Raw genomic sequence first — 18,254 nt, forward strand, 5'->3', positions numbered from 1 at the left:
GTCCGTCTGTGAAAGTCCGTCCCTGCGTTCGTCTGTGACTGTCACTGCATGAGACTGTCCGTCTTCGTGTGTCTCTCTCCGCGGGCTCTGTCCGTCTGTCTGTCACGTGGGTGTCTGCTCCGCCGCTACGGGTCTTTGGGTCGTGTCTGTCACTGCGCGTCTGTCGTCTGTCGGCGTCTGTCACTGGATTGCGTCTGGGCCCCGGGGTCTCTGGGTCTCGACTCCGAGCGAGGGAGAGGGAGGGGAGGTGGCAGCGGGGGAAGCGGGAGGGGCGGGGGCGGAGACAGTGGGCGGGGGCGGGCGAGGGCGCCGCGCGACCCGGAGGGGGTGTGTGCGGGGGGCCGGAGGCGGCGGCTGTCAGAGTCGGCTCAGCCTGCGCCGGGGAACATCGGCCGCCTCCAGCTCCCGGCGCGGCCCGGCCCGGCGCGGCTTGGCCGCCTCAGGTGAGTCTGCCTCCCCGTCCGGGACCCTCGCCTTGGCCCGCGGCCCATTCCGCGTCCGGGAGACTGTGCGCTCCCGAGGCATCCAGGCCCCCAAACGGGACGGGTCTGCCCAGCGACCCCAGCCCCCCGCCCCGCACTCTCCCGTAACTCTTCCCTCCCCACCGCACTTGCCGACGCCCGTGCGGGAGCCGGCGCCCCGCGGGGCCGGCCACCGCCTCTCATCGCGAATTCCTGCGGAGACCCCGAGCGCCCCTTCCTCGCTAGCCCCCAAGTCTGGGGCCACTGCAAGACATCCCGATTGGGGCGGAACCCGAGCTGCTGCGCAGGTTCTTGGCGCCGGCTGGGCGCCCCCATCCCGAGAGCCGCGAGCCCAGCCCCCCTGCGTAGCGCCCAGCCGAGGCCCCCTCCAAGGCCCAGGACCCCTCTCCCGCGGAGACTCCATCTCTATTTTTGGGGAAGGGGAGGCTCAGCGGAAGCCCCGAGTTATAATTAGCGTCACTCGGGTTTCCTAGTTAATCTCCAGCATCACCACCACCCCTAGTCCAGGGCGGCGGGGGCCGGGTGAGGGGTGCCCGCCGGGAGGGAGAGGGGGGGAGTTCCCACCGGGGGAATTTTGATCCCTTGGCTGGAGATGCCGGAACCGCAACAGCTGCTGCCCCAAAATAGCGCCCCTGCCCCTGTCGCCGGGGATCTCCGGAGCTCCGGGAACACAGGCGTCCCGGCTCGCCCTTCAGGCCCCTCCGCCATGCCCGCGAGCCGCCAGACTCCCACCCCAAATTCCCGGCTCCCGGCTCGGGGCGGGGAGCGCCGACCTTTTCTCGGTCTCTACTGCCTCCCGCCGGCGGCGGCGAGCACCGAAGCTTTGGATAGACGGGGGCTCGAATCCTGGGGTCCAGGGCTGTCGATCCTGTTTGCTGGAGCTAGACTAGGCGGGTGCATAGCTGATGGGAACCGGCGAGTATCAACACGGTGCCAGACAGTGGATGAGGCTGGGCAGGGTGGGGCGGAATGTGGGGTAGGCAGGATTTGGGGTGCTCCAGGACCTGGGGCTCCCACCTCCAAAAGCCCAAGCCACCCCTTAGGGCCCCAGTCCTGGCCAACGCAGGAGAGACTTGGGCAGATCCTTCATGCTGCCTCAAGCTCCCCTAAAGGCCCTGCCTGTCAGTGAGTGCCGCGCCCCTGTCTGGTGGCCTGTGCAGGAGACTGCGGCCTCTGGTGCCCGCATTGCACACACGGGGCCCACCCCAGTCCACCCAGCCTGGGAAAAGAGGTGAGGGTGGTGGGTCCCCTGCAGGGCAGGGGAGGATATTCCTTGGCAGGATTCATCTCTGTTCCCTGCATTTGTCTGCGTGTGTGTGTCTGCCTGATCTCTGTCCCCCCTTGCCTGCTGGCCTGTGTCCTTGTCCCTGCCTGTCTCCCTCCCTCTCCTGCCCCACCTCCTCTGTAGCTCAGTGATAACCCTTGGGCAAACTGTTCCCTAATCTCCTCCCTCCTGGCCGCTCAGGCCTTCACCCTTGTCTTTCTTTCTCCCAGCAGACGCTGTCTGCCCTGCAGCCATGAGGCCCCAGTGGTGTCACACGTCCTCCCTGGCTTCCCCACTCCTTCTCCTCCTCCTCTCCCTCCTGGGAGGAGGGGCAGGGGCTGAGGGCAGGGAGGACCCAGAGCTGCTGGTGACAGTTCGAGGTGGCCGGCTGCGGGGCATTCGCCTAAAGGCCCCTGGGGGCCCTGTCTCTGCTTTTCTGGGCATTCCCTTCGCGGAGCCACCTGTGGGGCCTCGTCGCTTTCTGCCACCAGAGCCCAAGCGGCCCTGGCCAGGGGTGTTGGATGCTACAACCTTCCAGAGCGTCTGTTACCAATACGTGGACACCCTGTACCCCGGTTTTGAGGGCATTGAGATGTGGAACCCCAACCGTGCACTGAGTGAGGACTGCCTCTACCTCAACGTGTGGACACCATACCCCAGGCCTTCGTCCCCCACCCCTGTCCTCGTCTGGATCTATGGGGGTGGCTTCTACAGTGGGTCCTCCTCCCTGGATGTGTATGATGGCCGCTTCCTGGTACAAGCCGAGGGGACTGTGCTGGTGTCTATGAACTACCGGGTAGGAGCCTTTGGCTTCTTGGCCCTGCCAGGGAGCCGAGAGGCCCCGGGCAACGTTGGTCTACTGGATCAGAGGCTGGCACTGCAATGGGTGCAGGAGAATGTGGCAGCCTTCGGAGGGGACCCAACGTCAGTGACGCTGTTTGGGGAGAGTGCAGGTGCTGCCTCGGTGGGTATGCACCTGCTGTCCCCGCCCAGCCGGGGGCTGTTCCACAGGGCTGTGCTGCAGAGTGGTGCACCCAATGGGCCCTGGGCCACGGTGGGCATGGGAGAGGCCCGTCGCAGGGCCACGCTGCTGGCCCGCCTTGTGGGCTGTCCCCCGGGAAGCGCTGGTGGCAATGACACAGAGCTGGTAGCCTGCCTTCGGACACGACCAGCTCAGGACCTGGTGGACCACGAGTGGCACGTACTGCCTCAGGAAAGTGTCTTCCGATTTTCCTTCGTGCCTGTGGTGGATGGAGACTTCCTCAGTGACACGCCCGAGGCCCTCATCAACGCAGGAGACTTCCATGGCCTGCAGGTGACTAGTGGCTGGTGGGGGTGGAGCTGGTTCCTCTGGGTCCCAACAGCCCCACCTCTCCCCCCAGGGACCCAGGCATGAGGGCTCATCCAGACTCACTCCCAGAGGTCCAGGCTTCTGGGCCCCATGGTCACCCCCAAACCCAAGGCTCAGATCCCAAGGTGGTCAGTGGGGCAGAGAGGAAAGGAACTGTGGGTATATTTCCTGTTTCTCTCCGACCCTTCCCCAACCTCGTACTCTCTCCCTCCATGGTGCTGGGTCTGTAACTTCATCTCTCTGGTTCTTTGTCCATCTGTTTCTGTCTGCCTGTCTGTCCGTGCCTGTCCCTCCATCCCACCCTCCACCCCCAGGTGCTGGTGGGTGTGGTGAAGGATGAGGGCTCCTATTTTCTCGTTTACGGGGCCCCAGGCTTCAGCAAAGACAACGAGTCTCTCATCAGCCGGGCCCAGTTCCTGGCCGGGGTGCGGGTCGGGGTCCCCCAGGTAAGTGACCTGGCAGCCGAGGCTGTGGTCCTGCATTACACAGACTGGCTGCATCCCGAGGACCCAGCACGCCTGAGGGAGGCCCTGAGTGATGTGGTGGGTGACCACAACGTCGTGTGCCCTGTGGCCCAGCTGGCTGGGCAACTGGCCACCCAGGGTGCCCGGGTCTACGCCTACGTCTTTGAACACCGTGCCTCCACGATCTCCTGGCCCCTGTGGATGGGGGTGCCCCACGGCTACGAGATCGAGTTCATCTTCGGGCTCCCCCTGAATCCCTCGCTAAACTACACCACGGCGGAGAAAATCTTTGCCCAGCGACTGATGAGATACTGGGCCAACTTCGCCCGCACAGGGTCAGCAGTGCTGAGAGGGAGAAGGCTCCAGGGTCGGGAAGCAGGGGGAACCCACAGACAGGCAGACACACAGACACAGAGAGGAGCGGCAGGAGAGAGGCAGGAAAGGAGAGCCGGAGAGGGGAAGGTTTGCAAAGAAGGCAGAAGGGAAGAGAGAAAGGCACAGGAGACGCGGGGAAGAGACAGGGACGGAGGCAGAGGAAGGCAAGGAGGAGAGGTGGGCAAAGGGAGACCAAGACAAAGGACTTGGCAGTCATAGTGGGAACTACAGAGCTGGATTAAGTGGGACTAGTGGTGATTCATTAGCTGTGACACATTCTCCCTCGCACACACAACAGTACCTGGCAGAAGAAGGGGACAATCAATCCAGCATCAGATGGATGCTGTGGAAAGACAACGTGATGTTTGTAGAGACAGGACCAGGCCTGGTTACGCGGGAAGGGTCCAATAAATCCTAGCGGTTTCTTTAACGGGAGAAACAAAGAGGAAGATGGAACAGAGAAACTGAGGAAAAGGCAGAGGAGAGAGAAGGCTTGGGGCGGTGGCGGTGGGAGGGCGGTAAGAGGGCGGCAGAGCAGCAGAGGGCCCGCCGGGAGGGGATGGGCCCGCCGTCTGCGCCCGCTGCCGATCTTCATTCCCCGTCCCCACTCCCATCCCCCGGGTGGGGCAGGCCTGCTTCAGGCTGAGTCTCCCTTTCCTTCCGCAGAGACCCCAATGACCCCGTCGACCCTAAAGCCCCGCAGTGGCCACCGTACACGGCGGGAGCGCAGCAGTACGTGAGCCTGGACCTGCGGCCGCTGGAGGTGCGGCGAGGGCTGCGCGCCCAGGCCTGCGCCTTCTGGAACCGCTTCCTACCCAAACTGCTCAGCGCCACCGGTACGCAGGGGCCAGCGGGCAGGGACAGGGAGTAGGGGGAGTACGGGGCGCAGAAAGAGGGCAGCGGGAGCTGGCCGGGTGTAACCCCTCTCTTCTCCCCCCAGCCTCGGAATCCCCCAGCACCTGCTCAGGCCCCGCCCATGGGGAGGCTGCCCCGAGGCCCAGGCCCGGCCTCCCCCTGTCCTTCCTTCTTCTCCTCCTCCTCCTCTTTCTGTCTCGGCTCCTGCGGCTGTGACCTGGGCCTTTCCCCCTCCGGCCTCAGGGGCCCCTCCTCTAATGAGTGGTCGGACTGTGGGGAAGGGCCCACTCAGGGACCTCCGACCCAGCGCCCCCTCCCTCCTCAAACCGAGAGACTCAAACTGGACAGGGCGGGTCGGGGGAGTGTGACCTGCCACCGTCTCAGGGACCCACACGCCTTTGTTTAAATGGAAATGGAAAGCCAATATTCTTTTATAAAATTATCCTTTGGAGCCTGAGCCTGATGTTGGGGGCAGGAGGCCCGGGGTTGAATAGCATCCCCGAGTGGGGATATAACCGTCAATCATTTCTGTCTTCTCTTTTCCCCATCAACCCACGGACCCTCCCCCTTCTGATGCCTTCTGTCCCCCTCCGTCTTCCGGTCATTTTCTCCTCTCTCCTTCCTGCCATCCGTCTCTGGCCCCGCCTTACCCTCACCCTCCCTCTCGCCTTCCGTCTTTCGCACATTCTCCTGATCCTCTTTCCACCACCTCACGTGGTCTCTTACATTTCTCCATGTCCTCCCTGCACTCGTGCCCCCCCCACGTCCGTTCCCCGACCTTCTTCGTGTCCTATCCGCCCCCCCTCCATTTGCCGGGCGCGGTGGCCGCAGACACGCTGGACGAGGCAGAGCGCCAGTGGAAGGCCGAGTTCCACCGCTGGAGCTCCTACATGGTGCACTGGAAGAACCAGTTCGACCATTACAGCAAGCAGGATCGCTGCTCAGACCTGTGACCCAGGCGGGACCCCCACGGACCCCCACCCCGCCTGGACCCCTAGCTGTATATAGTATTTATTTAAGGGCTGGGATATAACACAGATGAGCCCCAGACCCTGCCCACCCCACCGCCGACTTCCCCCGGGGCTCCTCGTCCTCTGCATGTCTTGGGCTGAGCTCCCCCCGCGGTGCCTTCGCCCTTGTGGGCTGCCAATAAACTGTTACAGCCACAGTAGTGTGCGCGACTGGGGAGCCGGGGGTGGCGGCAGGACGCCTGAATCACTGGGGCTGAGCGAACGCACGCGTGGGAACAGACGCCGCCGAACATGCGGATCTCGGAGGAGGGCCGCTGGCCGCGGGGCGGAGCTCGCGCCTGCGCAATGAGGCCGGCGACCTGCCGAGGGGCGCGGCGGTGCATTATGGGAGCTGCGGCGATCGTGTAGCCCCGCGGTCGCAGCTTGCTCCCTGCGCTGGTCACTGGAGCCCGCCGCCGGCGGCCAGCCTAAGACCCAGGGCCGAGAGTAAGTGTTGGAGCCCGGAGTTCCTCTTGGAGTTCGCTCCGCGCCGCCAGGAGGACGTGTCTGCCTGGCCTCGGGACCGCTGCTTCTGCGGACCGCCCTGGAGCTGTTGAAGGACGTCCATGTGGGCCTGGACCCGCCATGCCGCGGCTCCGCTCGCTTGGCGGTCGTCTCGGGTCACTACCTCTACTATCACTACGGCTGCGATGGGCTGGACGACAGGGGCTGGGGCTGCGGCTACCGCACAATACAGACGCTGTGTTCGTGGCCAGAGGGCCAGCCCGCGGGCGTACCTGGACTGGCCGCGGTGCAGGCGGCCCTGGAGGACATGGGCGACAAGCCCCCCGGGTTCCGGGGCTCCCGAAACTGGATCGGCTGTGTAGAGGCCAGCCTCTGCCTCACTCACTTCGAAGGGCCTCAGGGGCGCCTGTGCCATGTGCCACGTGGAGCGGGGATTCGGGGGCAATTGGAGAGGCTCTACTCCCATTTCTCAGGAGGTGGGGGCCCTGTGATGGTGGGGGGGGATGCGGACGCCCAGTCCAAGGCTTTGCTGGGAGTCTGCATCGGGCCAGGCACGGAAGCCTATGTCCTGGTATTGGACCCTCACTACTGGGGCCCTCCAAAAAGCCCCAGTGAACTACAGGCTGCTGGGTGGGTGGGCTGGCGGGAGGTAAGCACAGCCTTTGACCCGAACTCCTTCTACAACCTGTGCTTGACCAGCCATGACGCCGAAAAGCAGCAGCATGCCCTGGACTGAGGGTAAAGGTCCCAGAACTGAGACTCGCTCCTGATCCCATACATGTGCTCCTATTTACCAGAAAGGGGTCCCAGCAAAACCTGAAGCCTTTAGCATCAATAAAAAAGTGGCAAGGCCCAGGTAACATGGCCCCGCTGACATTTGGGAGGATTTGGGAAGGTATGTAACAGTCTAGTCAGGAGTCACTATGGAAGTGCTTTTATTGGCGGTAGGGCTGTTCGTACAAAAAATTCTCAGCTGGATAGGACAAGGCAGGAACAAGTTTAGGCGGTACCAAGAGTGAGGAAAGGTGCATGGCTCAAAAGAAATCAACATCGTCTGGGGCATCCAGGTCACGATATTCCACAATGGCCCTTGGGTCTCCACGAACCATCCTGTCAGGTAAAGAGGTAAAACAGGATGAGAGCTGAGGGTTCCTGAAAGGGAGTTTGAAGGACACAAGAAAGCTTGGACATCTTACCTCATTCTTACCTGTTTCGAGGTTTCCCAGGATAACCTCCCTGGCCTCGAAAGGCATCATAGTTCCCTCGGCCAGCACCATATGGGCCATGGGGGTACGGAGGACCTCCTGTGGGGACTGCAGGGCGGACAGCACCAGCTATGAAAAAGATCAATGTTGAGTTGAAAACCTTTGACTTCAACTACATCCTAGCTAAGTTTTCTTTCTCCCAGTCCCACAAAACCACCAAGGCCTTTCATCTCCCTCCTATACTTACCTCCATAGCCCAAGATGGGGGGCCGGGGCTGACCGTAGGGCATCAGGCCCTGGGGAGTCTGGTGTGGGTAGGGGAGTCCCGGGGTCAGGCCTGGGGGGAGTACAACACGGACAGGGCCATGAATTACTGCGGGGGGAGAGGGAAGTGGGCAACTAACTTCCAGGACTACAGCCTGAGGGGTGGGGCAGAAACTCCTCAGGGGATGGCACATTAAAGAGAAACAGGAATCCGTGGACAGTTAAGGTAGAGGGAACGACCCTCATGGATCGTATCTTACTCTGGGCAGGGCCAGGTGGCTGGGCTGGCTTGATTTCAGGCAGAGCGGGGCGTTTGGCATCAGTGAGGAAGTTGTTAAAAAATGCCACCTCCTTCTTTACTTCCTCAATTTTCTCTGCATGCTTGTTGAAGATATGTTTGCGTACAAACTCAGGACCCTGGGTGGAGAGAGATGATCAGGACGGCAAGTTACGTGGGTTCCCTCGTTCCCAGGCCCAACCTGGAAGGATCATCAGCCTCCCTACTGCCATGCAGTGAGCAGTACCCCGCCCCCCCCACTCCTACCTCCTGTCTCAACCCCACCTCCCACAATTCTACCCAACCAATTCTCTAACATCCCAGACCTTGAATTTCTTGCCACTAAGAGGACACAGCCACTTATCCTTGCCCAGTTCCTGGGTGTTAGAGGTGACAAACTTTTCCACTTCCTGTTCAGGGTCTTTTCGACCCATCTTCTGGGCCTCTTCCTCTGAAAGAGACTCTCGCACACTCAACAGTGGAGTCAGCTTCTCCTCAAATGTCTTCTGCCACTCTAGCACTGTAGTTTGGGAACAGAAAGGAGGTTGAAGGAGAAAGCCAGAAGCAAGAATAGGAGGGGGGAGGGGAATGGAGGAGAGGTGGCAAAAGACTGCCACCGGAGGACTAAGGGCAGCTGGGAAGAAAGAGGAACAAAAAGGGAATGGGAACCTGGAGCGTACCTTCTCCATGACTGATGCGGTTGGGTGGCATGGGCCCCCGAACGTGGATTATGCCACAACGATTGGGCATTTCATCCTCATTGGGGTACTCGCAGGTGTTGTAATAATCCAGGGAATGCACAATCCGCAAGTAGAGAAGGAGTTTGTCCAAAACCTAAGGGAAACAAGAAGCTCTCAGTTCCCTACTCTCGCCCCTCAGCCACCCTGAGGCGCGCCCCGTATGCTGCTGGCACCTTGATTAGCTTCTCATCCCGCTCCACATTGATCTCAGCTGGGTTCCCTTCCTTAGGAGGCTCCTCTGGGGGGGCTCCCCCGCTGCTCCCCAACAGCTCTTCCTCCTCAGCACTGACTTCTTCAATCAGGTAGTCAGTGATATTCTTCAAGATTGGGTTTTGCGAGGGCAGGCTCTGGCAAGGAGGAAGAGGGCCAAGTGAGGCAGAGAAAAACCTAGTGTAGGTAACCCAGGAACACATGCATTTGAAAAGGCAACGTGAGGGGCAATAGAGTTCAGGGTTATCTTTGCCCCCTCAGTATCTGCCTTCATTCTTGTTACTTGTTCTACCATAGCCCACAAATGATCACTACGTCAGTCTGTTCTGCTGGAAGCTGGAGGAGGTACTACCCAGACGAGGAAGGGCAAACAAGTGAGCAGGCAGGAGGATACAAGGGGTCAATGCTACAGATCAAGTGAGGTCAGAGGTGCCCATGGCAGATGAGGTGATATCAGCTGTTTTTGAAAAAGTTCCATAAGGGAGTCACTGACTGTTGGCAGGGGAGGTGTCCCTGGCTCAGAGGCCCAGAGCTGGGTCCTGTCATCCAGCGTATGGATCAGCTTGGCTGCCAGCTTGATGTCATTGCGCACAATCTGCTTGTGTTGGGTAATGCCATTAATGTTGCGGACGCGGCGGGTCAGGTCTCTGTTCACACCAGGGCTCAGCTCACACTCCCGGAGCTGGAGGAACACAGAATCAGAAAGCTCCCAACGCTTGCCTGAGAAGCAACAACTCAAAGACTGGCCCCTCTTGAGAGCACCAGTGATTGATTAGACTGTGAGCTCCCTGAATGCAGGGACCAGATATGTCTAGTCCATAGTAACAACCCCAAAGCCCAGCCCAGACATGAGAGTAAACAATTAATGGGAGTGACTGAGCAGATGAAAGAGGGCACAGAATGAATGGACCAACAAATGAACAAAGAAGTCAGAGGTCATGCAGACTTGGAGAACCACATTTTCTCTTCCCTAAGACAGTCCCATTCCCAGCACTCACTCGGATATTCTGCAAGTTCCAACAGATCTCTTTAATGTTAACACTGCGGTCAAAAGTTACCCAGCCACGACGGAAAAACCTACACAAGAAAGAAAATGTCAGCACAGTCCAGAAGTGGGAATGGTGTTGGCCATTAACCTTCCCCCGCACCTTCTCGCCAAGGTACCTAGTTCCTCACCTCCTTTCTGGCTGGGGCTCTGATAGTGCCACACGCATAAAGCCTGGGTATCTTTTACAAAGCTGCAAGAAGCAGAGGAACAGAAACCCCACTTAATGATTCAAGGATTTGCTTCTTCCTCCAATCCCCATTGTCCTCAAAACCCTAGGAAACTGCCTTTTAATCCTTCCCATCCTCAAGCAAGAAAAAAACCAGTCATGGGCTGAAGAATGCCAGCACCTGAAAGCAAACGGTACAATAAGGACCAGCCCTTGAAGGGCACAGGCCCATGGGAAGGGGGCCTCCCTGTTAAGTGAAACAGGGGTATCTGTCAAAGGCATTGCCGACTGCCTTCTCTCCACCCCACCAAAGGAACATATCCTGGGTATCAGCCCCTGCCCTCAAGTTCATTTCCCCACTCACAGAAATGATCTCAGCCCTGGAGATATTGGGCGCGATGTTGCGCATGAAGAGAGAGCATGTCTTATGCAGGGGCCGGGGTTTACACTCCAGCCCTGCGGCATCCTTAGGCTTCTCCCTTTCTTCTTCCTTGGGCTTCTCCTTTTCCTTGAGTGCTTCTTCTATGCAGGAAGTGGTAAGAGTTAGTGAATTTTTATTATTGATTTTGGTAGGAAAGAAACAGAAGCTGTTACTGTCCCCCATCAGAGAAGTCTTCCCCTAAGAGCCAGCTCCCATCAATTTCACCAACCTCTCACCTCCTGCCACCCCCACTAAGTAGGAAGAGAATGGACTAGAAGCAGAAAATAAAACCTACCAGCCTCCTCCTTCTCCTCCTCAGCATGGCCACTCTCAGACTCAGACTCAGACTCAGACACACTGCCTTCATCAAAGCTGTCATCACCACTGTGCTTCCTATTCCGCTTCTTGCTGCTCTGTGAGAGCCAGAGCAGAGGGGATGAGTCAAGTAACCTGGACCCCAGCCCAACGTTCCGACCCCATGCAAGAGACACCTTACCTTTTTGGCTTCCTTCTCAGAGTCTTCTTTCTTCTCCTCTTTGTCCCCATCACCCTCAGATTTCTTAGTTTTGTCATCATTAGAACTGTCATTTTCAGCCTACAGGTAGAGACAATCGCTGTGGACCTTTATCAGAGCCCCCCCACCCCCCTGCCGCCACCCTCCACAGCTGAGCCCAGGAGCACACTTTCTCCCCACCCAAGCCCTACATGCAACTCCACCACCAAAGATGCTGCATTCTCTCCCCCACACCCTCCGAGACAGCACTCAGAAGCTGCATTACTCAGACCTGTTTGCCACCTTCTTTCTTGTCGTCCTTATCGTTGGCCTTGCATTCTCCTTCCCCCAGGCCTGGTCCAGCCCGGCCTTCCTCTTTCTTGCTGGGCTCCCCAGGCTTCCCTGCCTGTTCCTCCTCCTCCTCCTGCTCCAGGATGCGAAGGTCATTCTCTGTGCCGCCTTCCATCTTAATCACAGCTACCAACAAAGGGAGCAAGGGTCACAATCCAAGGGCCCTGTGTTTCTTCCAACCTGCTATTTCCCAAGATCTTGGTCATCAGACACCAAAACTCCTAAGGGGCCTAGATGTCTGCCACCCCTCCAAATCCACACACCTGCATCCAGCATCTTGACAATAGCATCAGCTTTGTCTATGTCCAGGAGCAGATTATCAAACCAGCCACTCTCCATGAGGGACAGGAATACCCTCAGTCGGTTTTGCAGGGCCCCCCGGGCCTCCTGCCGACGCTTCCCCACCTCATCTGGGTGGTACTTAGACCGAAACCTGGGAAGGAATGGGGGAAGGGAAAGACAAAATAGTCACTAAGAGGCCAGGACCAGGATGTGGGGAGGGGCCCCGAGAAGTCCAGGCATAGTCCCCATCCTCTCACACCCACAAAAGGTCAAAAAGCAGAGAGATTAGGGGATAGGGGTGCACTAGAACCACCCAACACCCCACAAGGAACCAGAGGGTGTGCTCCAAGAAGATTTGGGGGAGAACCAGGAACTAAGAGCTCTGGATTTGGGAAGACCAGTGACTACAGGGGGAGGCTAGGGTTGGAGAGGCAGATTTATCACCCTGAGTCTCTGGGAAACACTAACATAGGAAGATGTTTCCCACAGCTTCAGAGAGGAAGGCTCAGGAAATAGTATGCCCTGAAGAACCTCCCTCTCCTTGACAACCCCAAACTACCATCATTAAAAGAACTGCTCCCACCAACTCCCTCCACCCCTAGGTGGAAGACAGAGGGAAACCTGAAAAGCACCAGATAGGAAAAGCCAAAGGCAGGACACCTCTCTCCCCCCTCGGGAAGATAAGCAAGATGGTGAGGGGACAGGGAAAGACCAAAGGGAGAAACTGAAGTGCTGTTATAGCTTCAGGTACTGCCCACAGGGATAGAGAAAGGAAAGGGCTACAGGATTAGGGTGGAGCATAAAACAAATAAAACATTTCAAATAGGACCTCAGGGAAAAAAAACAGGCAAAATTAGGAGTATGAGGAAAAGGAGAAATGAAGGAAAGGGAAAGTGTGAGAAAGTCCCAGAAATCAAAAACAAAGAGAAAAACTAAAGACCAGACAGAGAAATTGGAAAAAACCAAAAACAGAAACAGAAGTGTTAGGCAGGGAGCAAGAACAGGAACAGAGAAAGAAAGAAAGAGATTAAGAAAAAGACATACAGAGCAATTAGAAAGAGGACAGCAAAGACAGAACAGAACAAGTGGCGCATAAGAGGAAAGGAAAGCCGCAGGCGTCACCTCCAGGATCTTTACCTTGGCCGCTTGGTCAAACAGAGCTCAAGATTTAACTAGCGGCGCCCAGGGCCCATGCTGGCTGGTGGGCCACCGGCTGGCTCCTGGCTGGGGCGCCCGGCCTAGATGCCCCACCCCTGCGGGACTCCGCGGTGGGGGCCCTGACTGACTGACTACCTGAGCAATCACATTCAGCTAAACCGCTGCATTGTGCACAGCAGTGCCCTGCCTGTCTGCCTGGCCGGGACACCGTGGCTCAGCCCAGGGGCTCATGTATGGGCTGGGTATGGTGGGGGTGGAGGTGGGTTTGCTCCGAGCTCCGTCGATGAGCGGGTGTAGTTCCCAGTTCTGGCTCTTTTCAAGGAGGAGGAGCAGAAAGAGGATGAGGAGGAGGAGGAGGAGGAGCAGGAAGGGGGGAAAAGATGGTTGATTAAAATTAAAACATCCACAAAAGGAAAAAAAAAATTAAAATTCTTTTTCTGTCAAATGACCCTGAGATCTCTGCTTTACTTGTCTGGATTCACTCGTCGCTTTTGGGAGGAAGCCACAGCCACACAGGGTCCTGGCGATCAGGAATGACAATGACCCAATACCAGCAAGTGGGAAGCAGCTTGTCTGCTGCCCCAAGAGGCTTGGTGGCTCTGGCCAGCAGCCTGGAGGTGTCCCACTCTCTGAGGACAGCAGGAAAGGGAGATGGGAAGGGGGCCGTGGCAGTTGTTGAAGGGGGAGACCCCATCAGCCAATGCTGTTATACTTCCCGTCCCCCGCCCCCAGGAAGTTCCAAATAGGGCAAAATGGGAGGACAGGGCTGCAGCTCCACTGGTGGGGCCAGGGGACACATGCCAGGGAAAAGGTGGCAGGGAAGTAGGGGCACTCACCACTCCTCATCTTTATGAGCCAGGAAGAAATCCTGCATCTGCTGTCTTCGAAAATCCAGCTTATAATCATTATACCGCTTGACTGCCTCCGTCTCATCCACAGAGTCATCCAACGAGAGGAGAAACTCCTTGAAGGTCTTCATTACTGGTGGAGGCACACCCAGGTCGATCTCTGCGATGCTGCCCAGCCTAGGGGGAGCCCCAGTCAGGAAGTCTTGGTTGTGGTAGAAAAAGGTGGGGGACTGTGGGGGGCCAAGGTAGCCAGCTGCCCCCTTCCTTTGCCCACCATGGACATCACCCCAAGCACCAATTGGTACCACCCCACAGGCACTGCTCTATGTGCCTACCCCACTGCCTGGCTCCAGCCATGGCCTTCAGCAACCCGATCCCTCCCTGAAGTCTGCCAACTCCCTCCTCCCAAGAACCCAAGAACCCCAGGTCTTTACCTGGCCTGGATAGGCAGTACATGGTGCTGCATGATGTGGACATCTGGGTGGCCCCAGGGCTGAGGGGGGCCATAAGTTGGGCCCCCACCCCCCCCAGCATAGGGCATCTCATAGCCACTGTGGTATGGGTCAGAGCTGTGCTCATCCCTGAGGGTGGGGGACACAAAAGTCAGACAGAGAAGGGAACCATCTCTCCAGAGCACAAAGGTGAATGGGACAGGGGGAGGGGCATACACAGAATGTGGTCTCACCCAAGGGTTTAAAGGGGCAAAGAAATAATGGGTGTATGGGAAATTTGAGAAAAGGAAAGGATCAAGGTTTTAGCAGAGATGAAGAAAGAGAGCTGAGGCCCAGGTGGAACTGAGGCTAAGGAGAAGAGAGAGAAACTGTTGCCATCTCACCAGTCTCTCCTCATGCGCTTCTGTGGGGGACTGAGTTCATGGCGGGGAGGCGAGAAGCGCTCTCGCCGATTCCGGTCATAGTCACGATATTCACCTCGACTGCGGCGCTCACGGCCACGGTCCCACTCTCTGGAGGTAAGAACAAGTAAAGGAAATGAAAGATACAGCTAGATGTGCCATGGCACACTCCTGGATAGGCCCTTCCTATCCCACCTGAGATACCAGACTAAAAGCCTAAAACTACTCTAAACAGAAAACGACTGTTGTCTAATTCCATGATTCAGCCAGCACCCACAAACTGATGGCTCTCGAACCCATTCTGCAGCCTGGCCTTTTTCCTGTGCTCCAGACCCACATTAATAATCCCCTATTAGGCCGGGCGCGGTGGCTCACACCTGTAATCCTAGCGCTCTGGGAGGCCGAGGCGGGTGGATCGCTCAAGGTCAGGAGTTCGAGACCAGCCTGAGCAAGAGTGAGACCCCGTCTCTACTAAAAATAGAAAGAAATTATCTGGACAACTAAATATATATAGAAAAAAATTAGCCGGGCATGGTGGCGCATGCCTGTAGTCCCAGCTACTCGGGAGGCTGAGGCAGAAGGATTGCTTGAGCCCAGGAGTTTGAGGTTGCTGTGAGCTAGGCTGACGCCACGGCACTCACTCTAGCCCAGGCAACAAAGTGAGACTCTGTCTGAAAAAAAAAAAAAAAATAATCCCCTACTAGAAGTCCACCGTCAGAACTGAGCCTGTGAGTCCCACCACTATGGGCCCAAGCTTGTCTCCCTCCTCCCTGCTTCCCACCCTCAGTCGTATCAATTTACCACTGTCCACCCAGTTATCCAACATTACCCTCACCACTAATTTGCCATTATCCTATTAACCCTCTACCTCAATGCCTACCGAAGCTGTCCTCTTCTTTGCTATCCCAACAAACACGGGCCTAGTCCTCGTCCTTGTCATTTCTCCTGGAACTGCAGTAGTGGTTGTTTACCTGTCTCTGGTCTCACCTCTTCTACTCTACTGTCAAGGGAACCTTTCTCAAACACAAATCTGATCATGCCATGCCCCTGCTTAAATGCCAGTAAACAACACTGTTTAAAACCTCAGTTCCTGGGGTCATTGCGGCTTCTCCACCAGTCACCAGCCACCCCCATCCCCAGCTTAACAACAACCAAAAAAACCCTTTGCTCTAACCCAGCGGTTTTTGAACTTTTTGGTTTTAGGACCCCCATATACTCTCAAAAATTACTGAGAACACCAAAGAGTTTTTGCTTATGTGTGTTATAACTATTAATACTATGTTCAAAATTAAAACAGAAAATTTCAATACCTACTAATTTTAAAATTATCCATTAATATAAATTACAGGCTTTTATGAAAAGTGACTATTTTCCCAAAAAATTTTGGTGAGAAGAGTAGCATTGTTTTTGCATTTTTAAAAATCTCTTCGAGGGTCTGGCTTAATAGAAGATAGCTTCTACATTCAATCTGTTGAAGATATTTTGTTTTGGTTGAAAAATATGAAGAAAATTTGGCTTCACACTGATATATAACTGGAAAAGGGAATAGCTGAATAGCCTTTTCAGATAACTGTGGATATTCTCTTTTGATACTAACCAAAACAAGAGTTAGTTTCTAAAGGCTAGTTGGGGGCCCAGCTCCATGGCTCGTGCCTATAATCCTAACACTTTGGGAGGCCAAGGTGGGAGGCTTGCTTGAAGCCAGGAGTTCAAGACCAACCTGAGCATCGTAGTGAAACCGTCTCTACTAAAAAATTTAAAAATTGGTTGGGCATGGTGCCATCCACCTACAGTCCCAGCTACTCTGGAGGGTGAGGAAGGAGGATTGCTTGAGCCCAGGAGTTTGAGGTTGCAGTGAGCTATGATGACACCACTGCACTCCAGTCTGGGCAACAGTAAGACTTTGTCTTAAAAAAAAAAACAAAACCCACACACAAAGGAACAAAGGAGGGCTAGTTGGAATGTTCGATCTAAAACCGTATCAGTGATCATTTCATACTTTGCTGCGTTCAAATCTATTGTTCTATCTTGCTCTCTGAATGGATCTTGATGTCTCATACAGTATCAAAATACCATACTCATCAGCATCACTACCTATCTCATCAGAAAAGTCTTTAAATACTAGGAAGCTCTTAAACTCATACTGGCAGATACAAATTTTCCAAAATTTTAGTTTTCACCGGGAAGTTCCACTTCATATTAGCGACAAACACTGACAGCTTTCTTTGAAGTAACAGGTTCTCTCAATTCATTTTCAAGAAAACATCTGCCAAACACCCGAGTATGAACAACCACTCTAACAGTCATTCATTCAAGTAAAAATGGCATCCTATGGAAAAAAGCTATTAGTTCAGCTCAAACTCAATCGCAGAAAGGCTCTTGTTCAAAGTAACCACTGCACTTCTATATGCAGTAGAAGTGCTTTATGCACACTTGTTTCATCACATGTACTAAAAAGACAAGAGTCCAACTTAAAAAAATTAAAATTTTTTACTGCCTCATCAAGGACAATAAGTGAAACAGGCTTCTTTTTATTTTTATTTTTTTAATTCTTTGGTGTCACCGTCTTGATCTGTGCTAAGGCACCAGCAGTTTTACCCATCATTGCTATAGCACCATATGTGCAAATGTCAACACCATGAAAATGACAATAACATCTAAGTATTACCATAAAAAAAAATTTTAGCCTTGCAGACTCCCTGGAGTCTGTGGACATTTTGAGAACCATGACTTTAACCAAACTGGAATATGTGTTCTTCTCAGCACACAACGTTATGTCCACAACTCCAAGCTGCTCACATTATCCATGTCTGGGAAATCGCCACTCATCTCTCCAAGTCAAGTCTAGTGTCACTTTCCTGTGGCTCTGACACCATCTCCTCTACCCTGAAAACTTGTCCCTCAACACTTACCATCTTTATGATGATCTCTTTTGAGACAGAATCTCGCTCTGTTGCCCGGGCTAGAGTGCCGTGGGGTCAGCCTAGCCGAAAACAACCTCAAACTCCTGGGCTCAAGGGATCCTCCTGCTTCAGCCTCCCAAGTAGCTGGGACTACAGGTGTGCACCACCAAGCCCAGCTAATTTTTTCTATTTTTTTTAGTAGAGACAGGGTCTCTCTCTTGCTGAGGCTGGTCTCGAACTCCTTACCTCAAGCGATTCTCCCACCTCGGCCTCCCAGAGTGCTAGCATTACAGGCATGAGCCACCACGCCTATGATTATCTCTTATGAGCTCATTTACAGATCACCCAAGGCCATCTAACCCCCTTGCCAAGTCCACACTATAAGACCCTAAAGGCAATAACCACATCTCATAATCAATTAACCCAGTTAGCACTGTCCAAAGAACTCCAAGATTTTAGGCAAAACGATGACAAGAAATTTAATCATATCTTGTCAGGGATCTGGTCTGACAAACTCTCCAGTCAGATCAATTCTATATTATTACTTTTTCTGAAGCAATCTTTTGGAGGTATGATTTACTAACAACAAAATGCACACTTTCAGCCTGGTGCAGTGGCTCACGCCTGTAATTCTAGCACCCTGGAAGGCCGAGGTGGATTGTTTGAGCTCAGGAGTTCGAAACCAGCCTGAGCAAGAGCGAGACCCCGTCTCTACTATAAACAGAAAGAAATTAATCAGACAACCAAAAATATATAGAAAAAATTAGCC

At 55.2% G+C, this 18,254-nt stretch overlaps 3 protein-coding genes across 9 annotated transcripts in view; 2 read left to right on the forward strand and 1 right to left on the reverse strand.

The window, feature by feature from the left end:
- The first annotated feature begins 279 nt into the window (after positions 1–279).
- ACHE (acetylcholinesterase (Yt blood group)) lies at positions 280–5,957 on the forward strand. Of its 4 annotated transcripts, none has more exons than XM_012639047.1 (5): positions 280–443; positions 1,980–3,061; positions 3,412–3,896; positions 4,603–4,772; positions 5,623–5,957. In XM_012639047.1, the coding sequence occupies exons 2-5, from the start codon at positions 2,000–2,002 to the stop codon at positions 5,742–5,744; spliced, it is 1,839 nt and encodes a 612-aa protein (XP_012494501.1). In that variant the 5' UTR covers positions 280–443; positions 1,980–1,999; the 3' UTR covers positions 5,745–5,957. The 4 variants fall into 4 exon arrangements, with proteins under 4 accessions (XP_012494501.1, XP_012494503.1, XP_012494500.1 ...); XM_012639049.1 differs by having other exon boundaries at positions 3,676–3,896; XM_012639046.1 differs by having other exon boundaries at positions 331–443; positions 4,877–5,957.
- Positions 5,958–6,491: 534 nt separating this feature from the next.
- On the forward strand, positions 6,492–7,053 carry UFSP1 (UFM1-specific peptidase 1 (non-functional)). Its single transcript, XM_012639050.1, has one exon. It carries the CDS (start codon positions 6,574–6,576, stop codon positions 7,000–7,002), a length of 429 nt encoding a protein of 142 aa, XP_012494504.1. The 5' UTR covers positions 6,492–6,573; the 3' UTR covers positions 7,003–7,053.
- A 131-nt stretch (positions 7,054–7,184) lies between these two features.
- SRRT (serrate, RNA effector molecule) overlaps positions 7,185–18,254 on the reverse strand; it is a 12,309-nt gene continuing 1,239 nt past the window's right edge. The window contains exons 3-20 of one of the 4 annotated variants that reach the window (XM_012639053.1): positions 14,565–14,693; positions 14,164–14,310; positions 13,718–13,906; positions 11,705–11,874; positions 11,383–11,567; positions 11,094–11,192; positions 10,893–11,010; positions 10,541–10,695; positions 10,139–10,200; positions 9,961–10,039; positions 9,456–9,644; positions 8,926–9,099; positions 8,693–8,846; positions 8,339–8,532; positions 7,996–8,152; positions 7,719–7,820; positions 7,474–7,600; positions 7,185–7,376 (exon numbers count right to left, since the gene is read on the reverse strand). In XM_012639053.1, coding sequence (XP_012494507.1) covers positions 7,301–7,376; positions 7,474–7,600; positions 7,719–7,820; positions 7,996–8,152; positions 8,339–8,532; positions 8,693–8,846; positions 8,926–9,099; positions 9,456–9,644; positions 9,961–10,039; positions 10,139–10,200; positions 10,541–10,695; positions 10,893–11,010; positions 11,094–11,192; positions 11,383–11,567; positions 11,705–11,874; positions 13,718–13,906; positions 14,164–14,310; positions 14,565–14,693 — 2,506 coding nt within the window. In that variant the 3' untranslated portion in view covers positions 7,185–7,300. Of the gene's footprint in view, positions 7,377–7,473; positions 7,601–7,718; positions 7,821–7,995; positions 8,153–8,338; positions 8,533–8,692; positions 8,847–8,925; positions 9,100–9,455; positions 9,645–9,960; positions 10,040–10,138; positions 10,201–10,540; positions 10,699–10,892; positions 11,011–11,093; positions 11,193–11,382; positions 11,568–11,704; positions 11,875–13,717; positions 13,907–14,163; positions 14,311–14,564; positions 14,694–18,254 lie in introns of all 4 variants that reach the window. The other 3 variants (XM_012639051.1, XM_012639054.1, XM_012639055.1) reach the window with 3 other exon arrangements.

This window comes from Propithecus coquereli, unplaced genomic scaffold (assembly GCF_000956105.1).
Source record: "Propithecus coquereli isolate 6110/MARCELLA unplaced genomic scaffold, Pcoq_1.0 Scaffold137, whole genome shotgun sequence".
Lineage (NCBI taxonomy): Eukaryota > Metazoa > Chordata > Mammalia > Primates > Indriidae > Propithecus > Propithecus coquereli.

Bases quoted from the DNA above. Each gene is read 5' to 3' on its own strand.
- ACHE (XM_012639046.1), top strand. From the start codon at position 2,000: ATGAGGCCCCAGTGGTGTCACACGTCCTCCCTGGCTTCCCCACTCCTT. The intron at 3,062-3,411 runs GTGACTAGTGGC...CTCCACCCCCAG, and splicing joins GAGACTTCCATGGCCTGCAG to GTGCTGGTGGGTGTGGTGAA. The intron at 4,773-4,876 runs GTACGCAGGGGC...TTCTCCCCCCAG, and splicing joins CAAACTGCTCAGCGCCACCG to CCTCGGAATCCCCCAGCACC.
- UFSP1 (XM_012639050.1), top strand. From the start codon at position 6,574: ATGGGCGACAAGCCCCCCGGGTTCCGGGGCTCCCGAAACTGGATCGGC.